General features: G+C 38.1%; 1 protein-coding gene across 12 annotated transcripts in view; it reads left to right on the top strand.

The window, feature by feature from the left end:
- Positions 1–25,872, top strand: part of NFIB (nuclear factor I B) — a 265,788-nt gene that overhangs the window by 37,185 nt on the left and 202,731 nt on the right. For 11 of the 12 annotated variants that reach the window (XM_066617107.1, XM_066617102.1, XM_066617101.1 and 8 more), the window contains exon 2: positions 3,154–3,685. In XM_066617107.1, coding sequence (XP_066473204.1) covers positions 3,154–3,685 — 532 coding nt within the window. Of the gene's footprint in view, positions 1–2,826; positions 2,867–3,153; positions 3,686–25,872 lie in introns of those variants that run through there. The other variant, XM_066617106.1, reaches the window with a different exon arrangement.

Below are 25,872 nucleotides of genomic sequence, written 5' to 3'. Positions count from 1 at the left end.
CTTCCTAAAATTGTTTACTTTTTTTTGAAAGCAGTAGAATTAAATGAAACTGTATGTATCTTTGAATACGTGGTCTTTTTTGAATAGACTCTTCTAAATTTACAAGAAAATAGGTAGAAGGAAAGGTTATGAGAAAAAGTAAATGGAAATAATTTTTCGTATTACTCTGAAGAGTGATCTTGGCCAGTTTGCAGCAGTTTTTTTTTTGTGTTGTGAATTTACTTGAAATATGAATTGTCAGTGCGTGTGGACACCATTGAATAATTTGTTAGAACTTTTGAGGACGTTTTTTCCGCATAATATTTTGTTGAAATCTGCGGTTATGATCCCTAAAAGTTCTGTATGTTGAATCTTGCAACATGCAAATGCCACATGCTGGTTATTTTCTGTAGTGCATCTGTCGGTACGTTCTGACGGTTAGAGCATTCTTCTATAATATAGCTTCACAGCAAGATTTACTTTTTTTAATGCATTGTATTTTCTTAAGTATACATTCCTTGTTTAAATATTTGCTGTTCTCAGTTCCATGGCAATAACAAACAAGTTCTCAATAACTGTACATATAATGCTTTTTTCTGATTTTTAGTAGGCAATTACACGGTTTAGATACACAAAATGTTACATTGCCTGAGCTGCAGTACTAGACACAATTCCTAGGGGCTAAGGATAAGTCCCATTGAACACAGTGGGATTTACTTCTGAGTAAGCATGCATAGGATTGTGCTCTAAATTCCATTAACTTTGTGTGGCTTACTTCTGTGTAAATATTCTTACCATTGCGTTACACATCAATATTGAGTGCAGTTCCTAAAAGTAACATTTAAAGTGGAGTCTATAATTTTCTTGGTAACATCTAAACTGAAATCCTATACATACAATAGGTTGCTTCCTGGGCAGCATTGTTGCATGGTTTAAATTATAACTAGTACAGTAACGTTTAGACTCCTCCCCCATTCTGATCTTTTCAGTATTTTTTTTTTTTTGCAAGCCTGTCTGAGTTGCCACTTTTGTCTAGATGTATTATTAAAACCCAGATTTCTTTAATGAGAATTTTACACAGGTCAGTTTCTGAGGGAAAGAAATATACTGTTGTAGTTAAGAAAAAAAATGGCACCAGAGCATATTGAGATAGGGAAGCCTTATCATGAGCTGTGGTTGCTCTGAGCAGTGCTGCCTTCCCACACAAAGAGCAGATTGTGGTTTAACTCTTTCCAGTTTATGTGCCCTCACAGTGACAGAAATTTTCAGATCTCTGCTGGAAACTACTGCTCGCTTTAATTAATGATTCTTGGGCACTCAGCTTTACCTCACATTGCAATCATTTTGCATACTGAAATGTTGTTCCATTTTGGTTCATTCCTTCCCCCCCCCCCGCCCCAGATGGGATGGTTTATATATAAAACCAAGTTTATGAAAGCTTTGCAGAAAAAACTCTGAAAACTTTTATTTGTCTTATATGTAAAAAGGCAAGGCTTGACCTACAGAATACCCCTAGAATAAATATGAGTCTTTTATTTAGTTCTAGTTCCTTGATTTGAAAACCAGCCGCTTGTAGAAGTAGTCTAAGTAACAAAGTTAGAAAATATATTAAATCTTTTCATTGCTATCTTATGTTTATATAGAAAAAAGTTTCATAAAAATTGAGATTTGTCTTGACATTAAATATTTTTAGTATTTAGGTGTATATAGTTTGCTCTGTTAGAAAAAAGAAAAACAGTTGATTTTTTCAAGTTGGCATTATTAGAATGTCAGACTTGACTCCGAAGTTTAGTTTGAATATAGAGAATGAAATAAATAACGGTTCTGTGAGCCAGCGTGTAAGTTCTTTAGATCTGTCACACACTCATGCATGCATGCACACTTTTAGAAAGAGAGTGGTAACATTGCCCTTCTTTCAACAGAGTGTCTCTTAAAATTATTGTTTAAATATTTATATACCTCTTTTCAACAGAGGAGTTCACAAAGCAGTAAAAGTAGCAAAAATGGTAGCAGTTGCTAAGTATATTTAGACTGATTTGGTTAGCCTCATAATTACATATGTGACAAAGGTCTCACAGAAATGTGATCATGTCTGTAAGATAAACAGGTGGACACTTTCTGCCCCCAAAATAATGCACTGTAATTGCTGATATCTGCAGACAAAATGGTAGGCTACATTTAGAAAAGCTAAGTGAATCTTCAGGTAGCGCCATATGAAGAGCTCTTTTTGAAACTGTAAATACATTGCATGTATTTCAGAATAGCGGCATTTGCCCAGTGAAGCAAAAGGAATGCAAACTTTGTGCCAAGTTGTCATTTTTCATTGTATGTTTTAGATGGATTTTTAGGGGTTTTTGAATAATTGTCACACGCTCGTGATCTGTTAACAGATTACCCAACTTTGTGGAGCTTTGAACCTCTTTGTGAGGTGAAATGAAATTGCCAGAAGAATACTGGTGCAATTTTCACTCTTACGTTCATAAAGTTTGACTTTTACAAACTTAGGAAAGAAAAGGGTGGTTACCAAGGGAAATCTTGCTGCATAATGCAGAAGGCTCTGGTATTATGTGACTCTTGCCTCTTTCCCTTACTGTATCCTGATTTCTGTAGGTACTACAGCAGGAATGGTCCTGTCTCAGCATTGGAATGTTGTACAAATGATAAGAGAATAGATCATGTTTAGTAGCGCATGCTCTTCGTGTCAGTACCAGACTATTGCTGAGAGCCTGCTCCGAAAGTGGGAACTGTATAGCACTGCACTTAACATGTATATGCATTGGATTTCTGTACTGTAGAAACCAGAAAATAGTTGTACAACTTGCATCTGTGTTTTCAAAGTTTTGCCTCAGATGCCTTAAAAGTTATAGTGCTGTCCTTCATAAAAATGGTACTGCTTTTTAAAATGGATCTTGTTTGAGGACATTAATATTTCATTTTATTTTAAGGTGATACAGTTGCATGGCATCTTTGGTTCAAAGGAGAAGTGTCGGGGGGAATGTTTTGTAACTGATGTTAAATAACAACATTGTTTAGAAAAGTTAGTGGTATTACACCTTTATGTTTTTTACTTCAGAAATTGTTAAGAAAATGGTTTCTTTTTTTGTTGTTGCTTTGATGGTGGAAGTGGAACTGATTTTCAGTTTTTGTCCTCTTTTCTCCTACTTCTTCCAACAGGATGAATTTCACCCATTCATTGAGGCACTTCTTCCACATGTCCGTGCAATTGCCTACACTTGGTTCAACCTTCAGGCTCGAAAACGCAAGTACTTTAAAAAACATGAAAAGCGAATGTCAAAGGATGAGGAAAGAGCAGTCAAGGATGAGCTACTTAGCGAAAAGCCTGAAATTAAACAGAAGTGGGCATCCAGGCTTCTCGCCAAGCTGCGCAAAGATATCCGCCAAGAGTATCGGGAGGATTTTGTGCTCACTGTTACTGGGAAGAAGCACCCATGCTGTGTATTGTCCAATCCTGACCAGAAGGGTAAGATTAGGAGAATTGACTGCCTGAGACAGGCAGACAAAGTCTGGCGACTGGATCTAGTCATGGTGATCCTTTTCAAAGGTATCCCCTTGGAAAGTACGGATGGAGAACGACTCATGAAATCCCCCCATTGCACAAATCCAGCACTTTGCGTCCAGCCACATCATATAACAGTATCAGTCAAGGAGCTTGATTTGTTTCTGGCATACTACGTGCAGGATCAAGGTAGGTTGTTTTTTCTATGAGTAGATTGAATTCTAGACTTTTTTTCTTTAAACAAAGGCTTTCAACCAAACATTTCTTCAGCAGAGTGGGTATATATACCTAATTGTTTGGCGTATAGGTGCATGCTCATTTGCATATTTGTAGGAGTGACATGCATTTGAGAATGCATGCTTTTAAATGGTACTTCAGAATTGTAGGAGAGGTTCTGGTTTGTGTCAGAGAATAGACGTTTTAAATATTGGTACACTTGTTTTGGACATCACTGTTGTGCACAGATGTATAGCTGCATATTTTTGCCTACCTATCTATAATTGCTGCCATTTATACTGTAGTTGTTATCTACTAGCTTTAACAAGGAAATACGTTTACCACTGTAGAACGCCTCAGGGTCAGGGAACGGCCTATAAAACGGCCTATCTGAATAGTGAGGCTCACAATGAACCATAGGTGTCATTTGCGTTAACACCTCATATTATCAGTGAGGTGATAACACCACAGCCTTATCAGTGTTTCAAAGTGGGGTCTTTGAAATATTCTAAATATTTCCACAAATATTCTAAATATTTCCACAAATGATTGTTTCATTGCAATTGCTTGCAATTCTAAGTGATATTTGAAAACCTATTAAAACTCCTATGCAGTTTCTATCAGAACTGTAATGGTCTTTCCATTTAGTTGTTTTTGGAAAAATTAATCTGAGTAGGTGCTTTTTCTATGTAATTTCCCCCCTTTGTACATTCTTACATAAAACTTGCTTACCATCATAGCGGAATATAGATGCAGTCATACAACAGACATACACATTTCAGGAGCAAACTTAAACCATGAATGTTTGCAGATGGCAACTCTTTGTATAAATTGATGTTGGAATGTGTCCCAAAGGAGGACAGATGGAGGATGTTAGCCTTATTTTATATTAGGATAAGAAATATCTTCCATGAAAGTAACTGGAGAGTATATGAAATAAACAGTAATTTTTTATTTGGCTAGTAACTTTCACATCTTATCTATTCTTTTTTAATTTCCAAATCTAGTTTTACACGAATCCTGCTGCGTCATGCTAATTTGTAATTTTATATGCAATGATTATATATCTCATCAAAAATGTTATGTAGTAGTATTTGTAGTAGTATTTGTTGCAGTATCAAGTATAATAATGCAAATACTATTCTTGTTCCTAATGGTGGAGAGTATATACAAAATTCAGGACCCTAGTTCAGAAGATACTGATTGCATATAAGTGTCATAGAAAACAATGGGATTTAAAGTTAGTTGTTAATAACCCAATTGAGTTCAATGAGCTTTAAGTGTAAAGTGTTCTGGATTGCAGCCTAGTTGTTCTGCTGTGGTGTGGTTTCTTATCTGAAAATATTAGTGAAGGTAATCCACTCTAGGAAGAAAACTCACATTGCTATGAAGTTTTCAAACAAATTGTCTTCGATTATATATTTTTTTAGTTCAGTAAATTTAGGAAGGCTTGGCAGGTGGTTTTAAGAAACTAATATACTTCAAAGACAACTAGTGGGTTATTAATGGTACACTCCATTTGTCTGCATTATTCCCACTAGAAAGTCAACTACAGATGGAAATAAAAGCTGCAGCATCTCTTCTACCAGTCTGTTTCTTTGTGTTTTCTGTTTTGAAGATGATAGGTATACAACTTGAAGTGAGATTTGAGGTAGAGGAGACAGTTTTACTGGTGACCAAGTGTATATGTATAAGACTTATACATCCAAGAGTTGTCAAAATATGTATATGTGTAAGATTTGTCAAAATAAGTCTGAATTATGTAGCATTATCTCAGCATTGCTCTGACTTCTTCAATATTTCTTCAGTTACTGGTTTAAAAATAACAGTGGGGGAAAAAGTTGTTCGCATCAAGTCATCTGTTGGAGAATCTGCTCTTTATCCAAACCAGGCATCCAATTCATACATTGCTAACTGCTTTTCTAGAAATCTGCTAACACATATAGTATTCCTGTTCCTGAAATAAGCTACACGCTGCATTTTTGCACTTAAAAAAAATTCAGTGTTTTAATTGTACTCAGCCTAGACTACTTTCATTCAATTTTGCAAAACGCAAGACACCAAGGGTTGTTAGGCTTGCAAAATATTTAAGTACAATGTGGGTCAAAGTAATGCTCTTTTATAAGAGGTTGATTTTCTGTTTTGGTATATGAAAACCTACTTGGTGTCTCATCAGTAAGGCAAAGTAATTAAAAAGGTTTTGAAAGAAAACACTGAGAAGGAAAAGTTCTTAAAGGACTGAAGGGATAAAATAGGGTGTATGTTTAAGCGTTGGCGAAAAGCATGAGGAAGAATAGTTTGAGTGCCATTAATGGTTGCCACTAGCACCAGGATTGGCATTGGACCTTCTTTGTTTAGCCTAGGATGCCTGTGATTTGTTGGTTGGCATCCGCATTGCAGAGCAGAGCAATATTACAATATATTGAGAATTTCCTGATCTAGAAATGTCAGTCCTTTTTGTCCTTTGACAAAGGGGATCCTTCTATGTGCTTCCACATCTGTACTGAAAGAAGAAATATAGACCAGTCTGTCAAGTTTTGTCATGGACTAACTTTATCAGTCTTTCCTTTTTGCCCATTTTGTCTCCCCTCCCACTCTGTCTCCCCTTCACTTTTTTTCTGTGGGGTGAGAGGAGTTTAAGATTTCCTCTTAAAATTTCACAACAGAAGAGTGAAATGTTACTTGATATGGTTTTATGTTCCTTCCACTTGTCCAGGGCAGGAAATTAGGCAAATATTATTCTTGGTCTACAGGTGTTTAAAGCATGTAGCACTGAATAAATAATTTAAAAATTGGGTTCATTCTCTTGTTCTAGTGTTTGTTGAATTAATCTTAACATTATATGTCACAATCAGTGTATCTTGCTTGACAAAAATAGGTTTTATTTGCTAGCTTCTGTTTGGTACAAGCTGCGTTTCAGTCCATAAAATCATTTGGTAGTATTTGATTCAGTGCAGCTCTTGTGCTGTGTTCCGTTTCTACAAGAACCGCCATTTTGTTTGTCAAGTGCCAGCAGAGTGGGGGAGGAAAAACAGACAATGTGCTTGATGCCAATAATGGTTGCCAGTGGCACCGAGGTTGGCATCAAACCCTCTTTGTCTAGTTGCTGAATGCCTTTGATTCGTTGGTTGGCATCTGCATTGCAGTGGGCACATTGGAAAGTTTTTTGACAATCGCTGAATGAAAGCTGTTGTATTTGTTTGCCGCAGTAGAACTTCAGATAATAGAAATCCTTTCTCTAATAGATAACTTTTTTTAGTTCGACAGTAGTAGATTTTTAAAGTTCCATTACTCTTTTAAAATTGAAATTAAAATTGAAATTTTTTTCCTGTTTATTCCTTTTCTGCAGAATTTAATCTTCATGTTGTCCACACTATTTTTGGAAGATAAAATGTATTAAAACATATATATGCTGTATGAAGCATATTGTACATCCTGAGATATTTTATGGATAGCTAAAAAGGCCATAATAACAGTAGATGTATCTGGCATTTATAAGCCTTTGGTATGTGTCACATAATTGCCACATGTTTCTCATTTTGGTTATGCTTCATGCTGTTTCTATTTTAGCACATTGTTTAAAAGTAAGATATTAGGGAATTGTGATATTGCTTCCATTTATAAACCAAGAGTTCAATAGAAGTGCATTATGCTTTCAGAGATACTAGTACAGTTCTGCCAAGCCTGTAGTTCTGATACACTTGAATTTTCAGATTTGTAAAACATCACAGTATTGTTGAATTTAACTGCACAAGTGGGCTATCAGGGACCGATGAAAAGGCCAAGTCATTTATGTTGATGTTTCCTAGATAGTTAGCATTAATATTGCTTTCCAGCTAACCACCATTATCTTGTTAATTAATAAGATGGATTAGCAGTTCTACCCAAAGGGCTGCACTGGAGGAAGTCTAGCCTACTTAAGCCCATGAATCGCTAGACTGTGTCTTGTCTGGTGGAGGAAGAGGAAAAGAGTGATTGCTAGGTTGGGATGGGGGTGAGAAACCAATTTTCTCCCTAGAATTAGTGAAAGCTGTGTTGGAAAACTTGGTTATCGCAACATGCTAAAAAAACACACATGTCTTTAAGACAGAGCGAGTCTTCTGTATTGGTAGTAAATAAAACCCACATAAGTTCAACGTTCTGTGGTTAAAACTTGCCTATAGGGATGGGTATTATCTTCAGGGTGTGGGTCCATACGTGCAATATGACTGTTTTATGAGAGTCTTGCTAAAAATACTCATTGAAATTTGAAAATTTAACTGTCTTGAAATTTGGCATTCATAGTTCCATTTTGGTTCTGTAAATTGGTAGCATTTTGCCTCTCCTCACATCACATATGAATTTTTTTTTGTGTGTAAGATGAACAGAACATATTTTCAAGGTTTTTAAATAGATGGTCAAATATTTGGCAATTTTGTTTAGTGTATTTTGTTCAGTGTGTTTCCTTACATTTTAAATTTTTTTTACGAGGCATTCTTAACACCTTTTAACTGAAACAAAACTTTTAACCATTAAGATAGCTCCTTAAAGCATATTCATCTTGACGTTTTAGTATGCCTTAGGAGAATAGTCAAAATAATTTGATGTTTAATTAGTACTTTAGAAACTGTCTACTACAACCTTAAAGGCAGTTAATATACAAGCATCCAGCTTCTTGGTTTTCAAATAGTCCTGTTTCCTTTGTTAGAAGGTATTGGTGTTACTTAGGTGCATTACTATTCACAACACTGCCTGTTACAGCTTGGTAAGTACAATAGTTGGGCTATCAGAGGTTGAAAGACTGTAGTTTACCTGTCTTTTAGTCCTGCAAGTGGGTCGGTTTAGAAGCACAATTCTGGGACAGTTCTGAGAGGTAATTTTCTTGCCTGTGGAAGAATGCATACATCTGAAAATCGGAATTCAAAATCCATACAGTATTGACCAACAATTATTATGGAATAACATAATCCGCATTTTGCCTTGTTACAGGCTTAGGAAGTTGACCTTTCATACAAAGTGTATTGCTCTTTACTGAGTTCCTAACAACTATTTCACTCAATAAGGGGGAAGGCTTTATGTAGCGGTCTGTGCAACAAGCATTGTAATGTTAGACGTGGAGAGGCATAATTTCAGGTACATGACTATTTCAGTTTAGTGTTCACCAAGAGGATGTGCAATGAACACATCATGTTTGTTTCTTTTGCACGCTGCATGAAGTGGCCTCAAGTATTCTGCAGCTATGTTCTTGTAATCGAGGTGTATCAATTTCATAGTATTGTAACATGTGATGACATTGAGTGGTTGCCTCACATGGGGCTGTTAAAGTAGTACTACCACGTTGCTGAATCATAACAGCTCTGCAACAGAGAATACCTAAGCCCTTTATTACTACTTGTGAAACTTGTTTTTCATTTGCTATAGCTGCATTGTGTAGAATGTATAATATTCCTGCTGTGGATTAACCCCATCAGCTATTGGTTGTGCACAGTTCCACAACCAAGATACTATTCACTAGTACATTCACAGACATAATATGGCATACAATTATGAATATTTTTGTTGACATTTTCAAAGGATGCATTTCAAGGAGAGGGGAGAAGGCCAGGGGTCCATAACATTGATATTTATGGTCATATGTATTGTAACTCTGTAATAATGATGACTGTGACTGATTTATTTGAAATTGAAGCATATGAAGCATTACATTTGGCAGTTCACGCATTGTAGAGAAAAAATGTGTCTTTAATAAAGGTTGTTAAAAACAATCTCAGTATTTGAAAGAGATTCTTTCTAATATATTCTTACTAATATATTCTTGTTCCACCTGATAGGATAAAATGTTGAGACCACTATCAGTTTAGTGTTGTGTTCACTGTATAGAAGCCTGTATACCAAACTATAAGCAAACTAGTATGTGAGCAAAGAAGATTTTAATTTTATTTAGTGTACAAATACAATGCCTGTTTAAGTCAATTGAGAGTAAGGAGGGATGGCTCTGGCTCAGCACTTTAAGACAGAAAAGTGTGAAAACTATTCTTAGTGGGGCAACTTGTATTTTATCATGCTGACATCTGCAGTTTCTGGATGGATTAATTTACATTTGTTATGCCATGTTAAGCCTTGTTTTACGAGGCTGGCCTCAGCCCCTGGCCTCAGTGTCAGGAACCCTGCTATGTGATGCAACATGACTTGTTAGGTTTAATTGACCAAAGCTGATTTGTTAAAACAATTCATTTGAGCAAGTAACTTATGCCCAGGCCAAGCTGCTACCTGAATCTTGTGACCTTGACTTGTCTGGGTCATGAAATGGCTACGAACTCCTTGACCTTTCCGTTGTATAGAAGTGTCACTATTTCTTCTGGTTCTTTTATGGTAATAGCTGACAAGAAGGCTTCAGATCTGACTTTACACCCCAGTGGGCTTCAAGGCAGCCTCTGGAATTGCTGTGTCTTCTATTTGATGTGGTCTGGCTGTAGACTTAGTTTTCTTTTGTCTGCTGACAATGATGGGGACAAATTGGCAGTTCTTGTTTGTGTAGAGGGGATAGCAAAGGGAATTCTTGCTTCTAGAGGGGTGTGACTTTAGCTTAGTTTTCCCTGCTCCCTCCCTAAAGAGGCATAGTTTTTAAAACTTATTTTTGTGGGAGAACAATGTATTTGTTCCGAATTTTGTTTGTTATAATGTCACTACTAACTGTGTGGTGGAATGTGGTGAAAAAAGTTAGTTTTCAAAAAGATTTTAGTTTTTAAAGTCTTCCTCTTTCTTAACATACAGTTGTGCGCATTACTTGAATTTTAGTAAAGTAAATTTGGGATTAGACTGAAAAATTAATTTCTAGCTGTGCAATCTTTTAAAGAGTCATGTAATGTCATGTTAAGAAACTCTATATATGTTTTTTTAATTCTCAAACTGTAACTGTGACACAAGTTAAGGAAGAACTAAAAAAGGTTATAGTACTGGACTGTTCATAATATGTATCATGAGTAACCTTATACAATTTTAAGTAAGCATGAAGGCTTGTGTCTTCTCATTTTGGACTCCATATTAGTGAATACCATAGATATATTACAACAATTATTTGAGTTGGTTCTAGAAGGATTGTTGCCAACACTCCTCATTCACATGCACATACATGTTCCATCAGCAGTCCATTAGCCATCAATTTCTTAGTCCAGTCTGTCCTTCCTCAAGGTTTGTTCCTTCTGCTGCCCACACTAAACTCTCCCTTCAGCAGGTGCTTTTATGCCTGAGAGCCTTATTGCCTTCAGTGGCTGCAGCTGTGCAGCACACCCTTTGCTGAAAGCCCAGGCCTTAATTCTTAAAGGGGCCACTGCAGACACCACATTCTAGCTCCTTGCCAGTTCTTCTGCTATTCCACTACACCTTCCTCCAAACTCCCATGACACATTTGCAGACCATTTGTGGTACACCAGTATGCCACAGCACCCTAGTTGAAAATAGCTGCTGTAGTAGCTGTTTGAAGCTAAAAGAGGAAGAGACATTCTGAGGCACACGTGCATCTCATTGAGCCTTCTCCAATGTTACACACCAGTCAGTATTGAGCTAGGCCTGTGTATGTTTCAGCATCTTCCTTGTTTTACATTAGGAAATCTTTGGGCTGGAAGAGGGAGAGAGAACCCCCAGAGCTTTGTGTGGTATGTCACTTAAGTACCTGTCTGAAGGCAAATGATACTTGCCTCAGGCGCGTGGCAAATGCAAAGCTAAGAGTGGCTGCATGATGAAAGTGTGTTGTATTCCTGTTGGACTAATTGTTGGCAATATTCCTTAAGGGACAGAGCCATGCAGAGATGGCTGAAGACATTGTCATGACTGAGGTAGAAAACCTCTGGCTTCTTTTCTTTCCTTGAGCCACCATGAACAGTGGCAATGTTTTGCTCTTTCATGTTGCTGTAAAACCTGTTTGTTGCTTATGGTGGGCTGCCTTACCCTGTTTTAATGCCAGACCCTAATCCTGTGGGACAGCCAGCAAATAAATACTGCTGTATAAACATACTTCATATCTAGTAAGAACACAAACTGTGGTGGTTTGTTTTCATTGAAGATAGCTTTTAGTCTCGCCTACAGGTTGCATAGAGTTCCTTCTTTTTTTCTTTTTGTATGTAGAATTGCTTTCCATGATTCCAGTGACATTACTCTGCCTTTGTGGCTGAAATGCATTACAGACTCAATGGATTTATTTATTTATTTATGGTCTAGATCTAAACAACCGTCTAGTTCTGCGTTCCCAAAGAAGCTTTGGTTTTGCATTTTCAGACATCAGTTCTCCATGTTTCATGCATGGAAAACTGCTTTTTGAAATAAAAGGGAATTTCAAAAGGAGTTTGTGATATGTAATGGGAATCTGTTCTTGAAAGGAAAAAGTCATACATTCCACTGGGCATACTGAAGACCTTGACCATAACTTAAGTTGCATCCAAGGCTGTGGAGTCAGTACAACAGTACCAATGGCTAGGTTCAATCCTCTCTTGTAACTAGAATTGCAAGGTAAAAATTTGCACATTGCTAAACACAACTTAGATAGACACAGCAAATAATTGTGCAGTATATTACTACTGCTTTAAGATTTGGTTATTCTATTTTGTTGCTGGGGAGTTTGAAAAGTGCTCTGTTTTTTCTGCTGTTTTCACTTACCGTAGCATCATATGTTACACACTTTTAACTTACGAAAGTTCAACTATATGTTGCTGGGGGGCATGAAGGAAAGAAAGAAAAACAGCAAGTTAAATAGTAGTGACAGTTCGGCTTGTTATTCTACTCACTGAATGCTCAGAATGAGCCTGAGATCGAAGAGTGTATCTACTGTTCTCTCAGTCAGTCTCAGTTCTTGTGTGCCTTTTGTAGTTTTTAAAGAGTTAGTATGTGTGTTTGAATTTAAGGGATTTTCAAGGATAATTTTGAGAATACAGTGGAGCCTGAATATTTGCGGGGAATCTGTTCCAGGACCACCTGCAGATACCAAATTCTGCGGATAGTGAAGTTTGTGGGGGAGGGTGCGCTTGCTGGCAAACCAGGCTGCATGTGACCTCCATATGCCTCTGAAAGGTACTTCCAGTTTGCCAAAAAATCAGAAGTGCCTTTCACAAGCCTCCAGGAGGCCTTCTGAGGTATGGGGAGGCCCTTCGTGACCTCCATGTTCCTCAGAAGACCACCTGGAGAGCACTTCTTGTCATATTAGGGAAGTCCTCTGAGGCCTTCCCATGTGGGTTTGGGGTCCACGAGTCAAATACATGGCTACCGAGTCCATGGATAAGGCAGGCCCACGGTATGCGCTTTTCACCTTATGGTCTGACTGCAGAACATAACCCCATGTAAGATACAGTGCTACTGTATTAACCCTCTAAATTTGGTTGAAACTGAAACCAAAAAATCTAATTACTAACTTCTGCAGTGGGGATTTATTGTGCTTATCCTCCACTCGTCAAAACAGTGTTTTTGTTTGTTAATGAAACAGTAGATGAAGGTTAAAAAAGTTGCTTATTAGTACTTACAGTGGGAGCATATTTCCTCTTACGGGATTGATTTATCACAAAGACTACTACTTCTGTTCGCTCTGGAGTTCATGTTAAAAGTTATGCTACTGTTTGCTTGGTAGTTAAAGAGTAACTGGGTTGTATCAGAAAATATAATTGCAAAAGAGATTTCCATGCCTAGATGTAGCCACCACTTCCAAATTATATACAACTTGTTTGACATGTGCCTTCAGAAGTGAGTTTGAGTCTGCTAGCCAGTAACAGACCTCCCCACTTTACAATGGTAATCTGTTCTGGAGACACCACTGTATTGTGAAAATATTGCAACGTGAACCTAATAACAAAATATTTTTTTTGGCAATTAATTCCATGACCTCAGAAATTAAAGTTCCAGCCGCAGAACTAAAGCTATTTCTCTCTCTAAAAGGTTATTTTGAAAGGTGCCTACTGCAGTCTTTAAGGGCTGTAGTTATCAGTTTACACAATGTTGTAATTAAAACACAAATTACAAGGCAATATCCTTCCCTCAGTATGTGCAGGTATGTTAAAAATGTTGCTGTGGGCTGAGATGCTACAAAATCCTTGCCTTCACATTGCTGATTGGCTTATCTGTCATCACCCACAAGGTTCTGTTGCTGGCAATCATAAGCCCATCCTTAAGTGGTTATGTAATGAACCTAGTTTTACTAGGAAAAGTTCATTTTAAGATGTTTGATCTTGAAGTTAACCCATTGTAAAGTGGGGGTCGATTGTATTTTTATATTTATGCCTATTTCATTAAAGTCTATTTTTTAGAAATGTCTTTGGTTACAGTGACACCAATTTCAGAAATTTCTACACTTTCCGAAGGGTGCAGTTCTGGACTTCCTATAGATATTTGCCTATAAGTTGAGAAATTTCTGCCAATAAGTGTAAACCATCTCCTCGACTTAGACTTATCTGCGGGTCATGCATGGATCTGGGCTGTTCAGGCAGCCAGGAGAAGCCCAGAGAAGAACAAGAGGACAATGCAAAGATAACTAAGAGCTATTAGTCTCCAGGGTAACCAGGGCATTAGTCTCTGCAAGCTGCAGCCAAAATTAACCCTTTCACTACTTCCTCCAGAGAAAAAAGTAAACCAAAACTCAACGCTTCCATTTAAATCAAGCAAGCCTTATTCTCTTTGGCAGGATCACACCTCCTTGTTCCATTTTGCAAATGGCATTTTGCATTTGGTAGAGGTCTGATTTTTTTTTTTTTAAAAACACCAGGATGTCATGCTCATTTCTATCTGAAACAAAGTCTCAGGCTACAATTCAGTGCATTTTTACTTAAGAATAACCCATGGAAAGCAGTGGGTCTACTTCTGAGTAAATTGGGTTGCAGCTATGTGTAGCTGTGCTTGCTCACGCTCAGTCCTTGTTGCTTGTCTCTATGCTGTGAATTGAATCGCACACTCTCAATTATGCGTTGTATATTATATGTAGAGCCTCTGGCTTAATACATCAGGCACCTTAAAGAAAGATTTGATTAATGGTTCTACCAGTATGTTTACAGTGCACTTACTCTGATCATGGACAGTCCACAACCCGTTAGATGTCAAGGTCTTCTTCGAAAACGATGGATGAACATCATCATCACTCTGATAGTGTTTACACAAGGGTTGTGAAGACCAGAATTTAAAAAGTTAATGAATAAAAATGTATATTATGATCTTTTCCTAAATTTTTAATTTGAGACTGTACAGTTCTTAGGTAACAATTACTTGTAGGTTATTTTTCAGGATCTGGCCTCAGGTAAAATCAGACAAAATTATAGTCATATACTCTCAAGTTTATCCCCCTCCCCACTTATCATAGAAAATTCCATGATTTTTGCTCAAAACCTTCCCTCGACTTACCTGTGAGATCGACTTACGCTCAAGTATCTGTAGTAGTTGAGCTGTTTATGTCTTAACGAAATCGTTGAAACTTACTTGTGCTCAGACTTCCACTTAACATTTTCAGGAAAAGACATAAACACAACTTCCCTACAAAGCAAAGCTAAATATCAGGATGGCCAAACTTGCTTACAATAAACTCCAGATGTTTGAGAGCTGCGAGATAGTTGCTTGAGAGCCACAATATTTAAGAAGCATTTAAATTATTAAATATTTTTACTCACCATGAACATTAAAGTTATATTTTAATCCAGTGGACTCTCAGTTCACACTTGGTAAATACTTATACAGGCTGAGACTAATTATTCTCGTGGGTTCCTTTCCAAGCACTCAGGTGGATAAAAAAAGCACACTATAGCAAATCAATTTAAAAGACAAAGTTTCTTTGCTCCAGTGATTGAAAAACAGCCTTGCTGACCTTTTGACTCTAAGATAAGAGTCATTAAGAAGGCAATCCATCAGCACTTCACTCAGCCCCTCCCTTCACCAATGCAAAATGATCCCTTTCAGGTGCTGGGGGAAGGGAGGGGTCCAAAGGAGAGAGAAGGATTGATGGATTGTTAGCCTACTGCCCTTTCTCTCACTCTCTCTCTCTCTCTCTCTCTCTCTCTCTCTCATTAAGGAGGCTGTTGTTAAAGGACTGTTCAGTTTTTAAAACTTATTTTAAAGGGATGCATTTTTCCCCTTCTCCAGGGATCAGCACATTCTTTCTCATTTGCAGGGGCCATTCGTGTTGAGTCAAATCCGTGTATAAAAAATCCATGTATAAATAGGCTGGACCTGTATTTACCTTTTTTATTAATTGTGATGCAAAAAGGAGCTCAGCCAACATATTTCCTTGAGCTGCATGTTATATATCAAAGAGCCACATGCCATGGTTTGGCCATCCCTGCTATATATCTTAAAGTTTACTTCAGCATACTTTGAGGAATAATATATTAAAAATGATATTCTACTATTATAACCTCAATATTTTTGACATGATTTATAGTTTTGCAGCAGCCATTTATGCTCTATTTACAAATACCGCATAAAGGGAAAAGCTGCTTATAGGAATATGAGGATCACTGGTCTTTCAGTAATTAAATAGACTTGTTATATTGCATTAATCCTTTTTAGAACATTTGGGATGACTTCTTAGCACTAACAGCCACAGCAATAGGGCCATCAATTAATCTGTTTTTTTCCCCTCATGTACAGTCGTGTAATATAAAATGGGTGCACAGAAAACCATACTTAGAAATAAGATACAAACAAAAATGTAAAGGGTCAAGAGAGAATTATTAAAAAATATGAATAAGTCACAGATGAAGAGAGGATGTTCTGGTTGTAATAAATTACTGTGTGTATGTCTTCTATTCATGAAGAACATAAAAATCTAATCTGCCCATTGTTTGCAGGAGAGGGAAATGGGTCCCAGAGTTTATTCTCAGTCAGCCTTTGGAATGTATGAGGCAGAAAGTTGAGGAGAGGAAGAAGGTTTCTTATCCTTGAGTTCATAGAAAAAATTTCAGTAATGTTGAGAGAGTAGACTTAGCCTTGGTTACTTTATAGTTGGTGATCATGCAGGAAAGTCAAATTGCGTAGGGAAATGGAAGCGTGAAAAGTATTCGGAGGCTGTAGTCTTGCCATAGGTACTTGGAAATAAGCTGCATTTGAAACAGTGAAGCCTTTCTCTTGAGTCAGTGCATTTAGGATTAAGATAAAGGTTTTCATACTGTTGAGGTGACCTGTGTATGGGGGAGGTATACCTGGAAGGGTGTGTGTGGGAGTGTTCACAGAGTTCCAGGAAGACTTGTAGTAGGCACAGACAGATGCACCTTCCTCCCAGCAACATAAATGTAATATTACAACCACCCAAACTTTTGTGGTAAGTTTGGAACCCACAGGGATAGTGGTTGTGTGAGAGCATTTAGACAGCAACTTGTCACTAGTCTTGCCTCTGTTTTTTGGCTGACATTTTAAGAGGAAGTTGGACTTGCTATGTTCTAGTTCTTTTTTTACTGTCGGGGTTGAATTAATTCCCCATACCACAGATACATAATGCACACTATATATGCTTGTGAAGTTTCTGTGTGCTTGCCTGCTGAAAAGATGACTTGTGAATTGCAGGGTGGTCATGTATGCTTCAGAGATGCTGGTGGTAATTGGTCACCTGGTCATAGTGTAGACTGTGTGCAGGGTTATTTGGTAAGGAAGCCCCTTTTTGTTATGCTTATGTATTGTAGTGTACCTTCTCCAACAGGGAAAAGATAACAATCCCTCGTTTCAGTTATCTCTTCTGTATTATAAAGGTAGCATATGCTTTCTTACTTCCATACAAATTTGAAATGTTACAAGCCCTACATGTGCGAATACCAAATAGAAATCTTCAACTCCAAGTGGTTTTATTCTGTTATGAGTAGATTGTCGGTCGAGAAAAACTTCTTAGTCATTAGATTCAGTGCTTCTACTGCATCTATTCAGAAATTATGTGCTTCTGAAATGAAGAACCTACAACTAGTCCTGAAAGTGAACACTAATCCACAACCTGAACTTGGTGTGAATTGCACCAGTTTTGCCTAGGATGTATGTTTTTTAATGCTCTGTTTTATGCAGGAAAAAAAGATCAGCAATCTAAAATATTGAATAAATGTATCTACATGCTTCACACGGTTTTCAGTGTTCTGTCGAGGAACAGCCTCCAGATAGTTTGAGATATGTCCATATGCAACTTAAGTCAATAAGCCATTCACTTGAAGATTGATAAGCGCATAAGACCATCCATCCATTGGGCACAAGTTGGTGGGCTTCATTCATTCCGTTTGAGTACTATGAGTCTTTTTGCCATTGTGAGTCCACTTTCATTGACCCAAAGGTAAATCTCTAAGTTATAGGTAAATAGTTTAGGATTACGTACGTACATGTCCGTAAGTATCGCTAGAGCATATATGAACTCTCCTGTAAATTGTCTCTCTCCTTTTTTTGCTCTGGTTTCATCACAGTGGGCAATTGTAAGTAAGAGTTTTACAATACTGTGAAAGAAAGTGCAGTTTTATCTGGTCAATCTAATGTGATTTTTATATTTACTTTTTTTTTACATTTAAAAGGCATGCTTTCTCTACCTGTATTTTCTACATTTTGATGTTGGTAGGTATTCTGAAACCAAAGGAGCTATAAGTGTGCAGTTATTTTGGATTCTGTATAGGCAGTGGCAGTGGCAGTGTGAGTTTCTTTTCCCTAATCGATTATAATGCTGTCCTGTTTTGAGTAGTATTTCAGGCCATGTGCCTGGGACCAGCCAGCACAGCCAGAAGGAATGCTATGAGGCAATTTTGTAGGATCATGCAAATGAGACTCCTGAATAGTAATAGTTATGGGCAATATTTTGGAAAACACCAATTTAGTGACAGTTTTATTACTGCAAATGTATGTATGAAGTCTCTTGATTTCATTGTCATGCACTGAAAACAGATGTCGATGTGTCCCAAACTGAATTTAATAGTTAATCTACAGATTGTATGGAAGCTACAAACAAACCATTTAGAATGTTGTTGTTTAATCCTGTTAGAGGATCTTAAAATACACCCTGTAGAATAAAACCATTTTATACTCCTCTTGGCTTTTTATGAGTGGAGTACAAGATGCTCATGATAAATTGTAGTTTAATTTACAAGTATTTTGAATACTGACAGTGCACTAGTTAAACTCTCATGACAGTCATTGTTTCACTGAAATTATGCTTCAGGACCAATTGATTCAAACATCAATGAGGGTATGGAATTTTCTTTCAAGGTTTTTGAGAGAAGGTTGAGGAGGCATCTGTCAGGTTTTAGGCTATCTTAGCTTGAAGCAGGGGATAGACTTGATTTTACTTTGGGCGTCTTCTAACTCTATACAAGATAGTTCTCAACAAGAGAGTTCTCAATGTAATAACTTTTGGTTTAGTTTTGCTCCTGATTCTTTTTTTGCCTGATTTATTTTAGTTGTATTTTGGAATTTTTGTAATCTGATAATTTGATAACTTTTTTCCATGAAAAAAGGATTGCAGGGATTCTTGCAAATCTAGAACACACTAACAGCCGAATCCTATGCATGTCTACTCAGAAGTAAGTCCCATTATAATCAGTGGGGTAAGTGTGAATAGGATTGCATCCTAAAAGTCATATAAAGCCCTCTGCCAAGCTATGTGCCTATATGCCATTGCAGACTAAGGTCTAGTTTTATCTTCTGTGGGTTTATAAAGAAAGCCATAACAATTCTATTTTCAGGAGTTGACAGATTTTGGCTTGACTTATTAGCCATCCCTTATTGATCTCTCCCCTTTCCTGAGTTCTCTGTGTGTACCAGAAAACCTGGGTATAATAAATAACTTTTTATTCATGTTGCTTTTGAAAAAGGCAGAAACATTCTGTTTTTGCCTTTACAAAACTCCTGTGAAAATGAAACTCCCAAATCCTGGAAAATGCAGAGGGACATGTTTACCTTAGAGAGAGCTTTGGAGAAGGCAAAAAACTGCATTAGACTTTCTTACCACTTTGCCACTCTTTTCTGTAATTTGTAGTCTCCTCTGTTCTGGATTCTTCCTTGAATCCTTCTGATTATACAGAGACATGTTGCTCCCTTCCTGCACTTATTGCCTCTCTTTGCAGCATGTGCCTCTTCTGTTTTCTTGCACTCTACTATTTCAAGCCTTGCCAGTTTCCTCAAAATGTTGTGAAACACAAAAAAACTATGATTGGAATAAATTATGCAGTCAGTAAATACAATAAATCAAGTTATAGAAGTAAAAGCAAGGCGATTCATAAATCAAGTACATTTTCTAAATAGGGAAAAACATTTTTGAACCTAGAGCAGTGGTTCCCAAACTCTAGGAGCCTGCGGACTACTGAGGCAAAAATTGAAATTTTCGTGGATCACATATGGCTGTGGGTGTCTGGTCTCTACCGTCACTGGTGGTCTGTCTCCTGAGTGCTTTCCCATGGACTATCAAAGAGAATGGACCACCCACAGCCGTAACTGACATTTCAGTGGCTGTGGCTGCAGGTGGACTGTACTTCACCCTCTCTGGTGGTTCATGGGAGATTCTTGCTGTGATCAAAAGCTATTTTTTCCCCTGAGACCACTTCTCAGGGTCTTGTGGACCACATGTTGGGAACCAGTGATCTAGAGCAGGGGTTGGCAAACATTTTGGCAGGAGGGCTACATCATCTCTCTGACACTGTGTCAGGGGCCGGGAAAAAGTTACATTTCAAATTTGCATAAATTTGCATAAATGAATACATTAGAGACGGAACTTATATGAATGAATTTTACTGAGCTTATTTATAGTACACATGAGAACTAGAATACAGGCATGCAGAACCACAAGAGAACTATGAACTGTTTGCCACACACCTCTTGCACAGTGAAAACATCCAGACCAAGCCACACACACATGGAACCATAAGTTGTTCAGAGGCAGTGAAGGGGGTGGTGGTTAAAATAATGCCCAGGGAAAAGCAGAAAATACATGGAGACTATAAAAGGCCTTGCTCTAACTTGGCCTGTAGCTCACATCTGGTGGTCGTGACAGGCAGTTGCAGGCCTGCCTGGGCTCCAAAAGTCTCCAATGGGCCAGAGGCTCATTGGAGACTGGGGGTCCCCTAAGGCTGCAAATGGCCCCCTGGCTGGTGTTCGCCCACCCCTGGTCTAGAGGAGCTGCATCCTAAATAAATTCTTCATATGAATGCAATTTTAGTTGCCTCTTACTTGTTCTAGAATTTGAACTACAGCAAGATTGTTTTTTCCTACAATACTAGGATATACAATTTAGGGGGTCCCCTGTATCCACAGATCCTATATCTGTGATTTCTCGTATCCATGGAGATGGCCTTCCCAACCCCCCTATGTGCCCTCTGGAGGTGAGGGAGATGTACCACTGAGGGCTTCCTGTCTCACATAATGCCTTTTCAAGGCATAAAATGTCACTTCTGCTTTTGCCAAAAAAAACTGGAAGTGATGTTTTGTTGCTTCCAACAGTCATTCTGATCCCCACAAAGGCCACGGGTGGATGCACACAGCCTCTTTGAGGCTCAGAAAAGCACAGCACTCCTCACCTCTGGAGGGTGGGGGAGCATCCCCAGTATCCATGGTTTCAGGTCACTGGGGGGGGGGGTTCCGGAACAGAATCCCTGCAGATTCTAGGGCACACTTGTACAATACAATAAAACACTACACTAGTATTTTCCCAAGTATTTCATTGCATCTTTAATTTGAGTATAAGCCTCAGTGGGTTCTTCAGTGCTTAGGGAGGTTCCCTAGGGATGGTAATTTGGTTGACCAAATAATCAGTTTAAGCTTTGATCCCCGCTTTATAGACCCCCTATAAAACCCATGTTAAGAACTTCTGTCCTTCAGCTACTATAGCTGTAGCTAAGGTTGCTGGCAGTGTTCAGAAGCTAGAACATTCAAAGAAAAGCGTGAGGAAGAGGGTAGAGCATGGTTTGAAGGTATATGATACCCAGCCACGTTGCTGAAGTCAAGCAGCCCTAGGTCTAGTGAATGCCACGATAGGGGATCACCTGGGAATTCCATGCAAGTCACCTTCATATCCACGATGGGATATGAATGTAATAAAATTATGAATTCAAAATGAAATACTGCAATTGTTCTAAATTAAGAAAACAGTTTCTTGGAGCAAATGCTAAAATGTAGAACATTTGAGATTTTTCTAACACTACTTTAGCTTGTCCTATGAACCTATCAGGTTACAAGAACGGATACAAAATTCTTACTTAATAACCATACGTCCTGTAGACTGAATTTTTGATATATCTGTAGGCAATATGAATTCTGATGATGTTTTACTTCTCAGGACAAAGCTAAGGTGATCTACTGCTTCCCTTACTGACTTGGTATTTCACATTATGTCCTATGAGGTTTTCTCATGTGGAGTCAGATCATTGATCCGCGGAGCTCAGAATTGTTGTCTTTAACTTGCAGTGACTCTTAGAAGTCTGAGGCAAAGGTTTATCCAGTTCTGCCTCCTCCTCTAGTTGGAGATGCTGGGAAATGAATCTGGCAAGCTGTGAATGCAAAGCATGTGCTCTGATTCTGAGCTATATGTCCTCATCACTTTTACATATAGATGAATGGCTGTATGTAGGGAAGCACCATCCAACACATAATATGCATTTATATTGTATTGTCTGAAGTAACTTAATATTTAACAGTTATTGTGAAGTACCATTTCAAATAATTTGGCTTTTCCAGAACTGCACATAATTACTTTTTTAAAGTGCATATTTAGAACATAGAAATCATCATAAGCCTTTGTTAAGCTTCCTGGCTGTGCTATTCAAGCTTTTAATTCCATGTTCATAAATAGCCCTTCTATATCAGTTCCCAGCAACACCACTATAATTAGAAGACTATTATAGAAAGTTATTTTATATTCTGAAAGATGCTTTCAGTGATAATTTCATAAACAACTATTTGTGCTTCTACTTTTATATCTTGCTGGAGTTCTGAAATCATAGTCGACCAATACTGTCACTGCTTAAAATTATCTTTCATTCATATACATATGGTCAATTAAAACATGCACATTAATTGTCATGGCTGCTAATGTTAATGAAAATGCCATTCCCTCTGCACTCCTTGGCTGAGGGGTGATCTTTGCCTGGTCTCTCCCCCTGCATGAGGCAGAGATGATGTTCCAGCTCCTGATAGGTGCTGGAGTATTGTTCGAGGCGGGGTGAGCAGTTAGCTTGAATTAGCTGAGCTCTTTCCAGCTCATTCCAGAGCAAGCAGCAACAGAAATGGGCAATGATATTTTTCTGGGTGACTAGAAATGATATTTTTCTGGATGACTAGAAATGATATTTTTCTGGGTGACCATCTACTTAAGATGTTTTGAATGATGGTTATCTTTGCAGATTAAAAGTTTTCCAGAATATTTATTGCATTTAGTTTAATACGTATAAAGATGTAGAAAAGGTCCTCCCTGGTCTTTGTGTTTCAGTTTGGATACTTATGGGCAATGATAGTCTTTGCAAAGTGAAAAATGGGAATGCACCCCCATTCCTCCAAAATGCACCTAAGTAATGTATGATATTGTTATACCACATAGAGCTCTATGTGTGCAAGAGTCTGATTCTCTCTCCCCCCCTTTTTTGGCGCATAATTGAATAAATTATAGCCTGCTTGGAATTGGATCCTGATCTCTGAAACCATGCTCACCCCGAACGGATTATCTGCTAGTTGCTCACTGTTTCTGCATAGCAGGGAACCATTGTAGGGACAGCACATTGCACCACTGAAGGTACAGTTTAGAGTATGAGGTTGTCCTGGAACCGTTTTAGTGGAATCCATTGCATCTAGATACTCTTAGTTTCTAATTTCTTGCTAAAGATGCAGACTAGAAACAGAAAACTATTTCAAGTAGAAATTCAGAGTATTGTGTGATTCATAATTCTTTTAATAAGAGATAAATGCCAGAGGTTTTTTTTTAGGGTGTCCATGTTGGGTTTGTATTATTTGCTGTGTACTTTGGAGAGTGCTGCTATTACAGCAGTACAAAAGGTGAGCTGTTGCCATCCACTCCAGAGATGGTGGCTCAAATTCTCACCAGTAGATCATCTTAGCAATGTATGCTGAGATCTTGTGCCCTCTTCACACCCTGGACCTGCCCCCGACTCTCCTTGGACTTGAGCCACCAAAAGAGCTAGCATAGGTCCAAAGAGACCCACTGACAGCCAGACAGGCTATAGAGGTAAGTAAAAATATTTTTACTTATCTCTCTTGTACCGTCTAGTGGTCCCCTCACCACTAGAGAATGCAGAGCATATTCTGGCAGTGTGGTTGCGTAATATAAACTGATGGGGGATAGGATTTGGCCAATACTCTTATGTAGTGGTTCACAAACCTTTTTGACTGGCTGCTCCTTTAACTTACTGGGCCACTGGCCATGGCTCCCCATTAGGGCTACAATCTTGTACATTCTATAGGGCGGTGGGTTATTCACAAGGATTCTGTGGCTCCCCTGGCTGGTTTCCACAGATCCCCAGGGAGCTATGGCTCCCAGTTTGGGAACCACTGCTCTCATGTATAATTTTCTAGGAGAGAAGAACTAAATTACTGATTAAACTGGAGCTGGTTTAGTCAGAATGAATCTGTTTGTGAAGAATGGTGAGAGTGAATTTTGGTCAGCTGTGATTTGGTCAAGACCATAATTGACCTGGGATGCCTTTAGCATGTTCCTTATAATTGCTGTAGTTAGTTTTCCCTTCTCATTATGTTTGTTGTATCTTTTACCTATAATGTCAAAACACAATTATTGGGAGTGGGTATGCTTACTAATAGCAGTTTATCTTCGCTTGATTTGCAGACAGTTGAAAGCCAACAACTATAATTATATCCATGTTTTTAACATAGTAACAAGCTAAGAAAGAGAAGTTGTTGTAAGCAGTGGATGCAGCATATTCAATGTGAATTACAGGGCAAAATTGTTCCAATGCATTCTTTTGGTTTTACAATAATTGCAACTTATATTTGGTTTTGGGGATTTTACTACTGCCTGTTGTGTTTATGTGGCCACAAAAAGTGCAGTTAAATCATGTAATTCTTGACTGCATTTCCCTTCTTGTTCATGTATGTACGTACATACGTACGGATGCACATGTATACATATATGTAGCCTCTTATTTTTAGTTGTATAGCCGAGTTAGGTAGGATACAACATTCAGATAAGAACTTTGGTTGATATTTGCATTTTATAATACATTGAACCCCTAAAGTTCTAGGTATTTATGGTCTATGGATTTATATAGATAATTTAGGGAGATCTGTTAGTAACTATCATTCATTTGATTTTACTTACTACTCTCAATAGTAGCACTTAAGCTGGCAGGATGAAAGTTTAAGAACAAATATACTGAGACAAGCCTCGTACATTTTTCTGTCACTTTGATAGTGTCACTGTGATGAAAGTGTATTATTTTGTGAGACAGGGATGCAATTAAAAGTATAATAGAAGTTATTATTCTGCAGCTCTATTTAAACCTTCATTGTGAACAGTGAAAGAAGCAATTTAAATATTTTGTGAAGTTTTGCATAAGGCAGGATACTTTTCTTGGCATGAATAGGCAAATCTCAATCTACAATGAAAATGGCTTTGAATATGTGATGTTTAATCTACTTACAAAATATTGTTTATTACTGAAGAAGGAGGAGTTCATCTAAACATTGAAAAAGACTCCCCTTGCCTATATTGAGAAAGAAAGAGTATTTGTTATTATTATAACGGCCCAATCTTATCACCCCTTCCTGATTCCGGAAATGGTGTTCTAACAGCAGAGTTTAATTTATGGCTGTTGTAAATGGCCTTACAGAAGCATGCAGACCCGCATTCTTCTGTCCTGCCACTGGAGAAACCATAGAGGAGTTACGTGCAGTGGCAGGGTCTGGAGTGGCTGCTGCCGGTAAGTAAGTGATATGGGTGAGGAAGGGCTAAAATTGGGTGTGAAGGGAAGAGGAATGGGAGTGGGGAGGTGGCCAGAGGGGTAGATCCAGCAGCAGTGGAAGCCTCCTTTCTGAGGGTGCCCGCCCCTTTCTTTTCCTTGGACTTGTGTCAGCTATAGAGCTGGTGCAAATGTAGCACACACTCCCTACTCTTAGCTGTTGCAGAGAGATATTTAGGTAGCACAGTTGATAGCAGAGATACATTGGACAATCCTAAAAGGTCAGTATCATGGGAGTGGGATTGACAGCTTAATCCTATTCAGTTTCAACAGCGGAACTCAGATTCCACT

This window comes from Tiliqua scincoides, chromosome 2 (assembly GCF_035046505.1).
Source record: "Tiliqua scincoides isolate rTilSci1 chromosome 2, rTilSci1.hap2, whole genome shotgun sequence".
Lineage (NCBI taxonomy): Eukaryota > Metazoa > Chordata > Lepidosauria > Squamata > Scincidae > Tiliqua > Tiliqua scincoides.
This window is presented reverse-complemented; position numbering and strand designations above follow the sequence as displayed.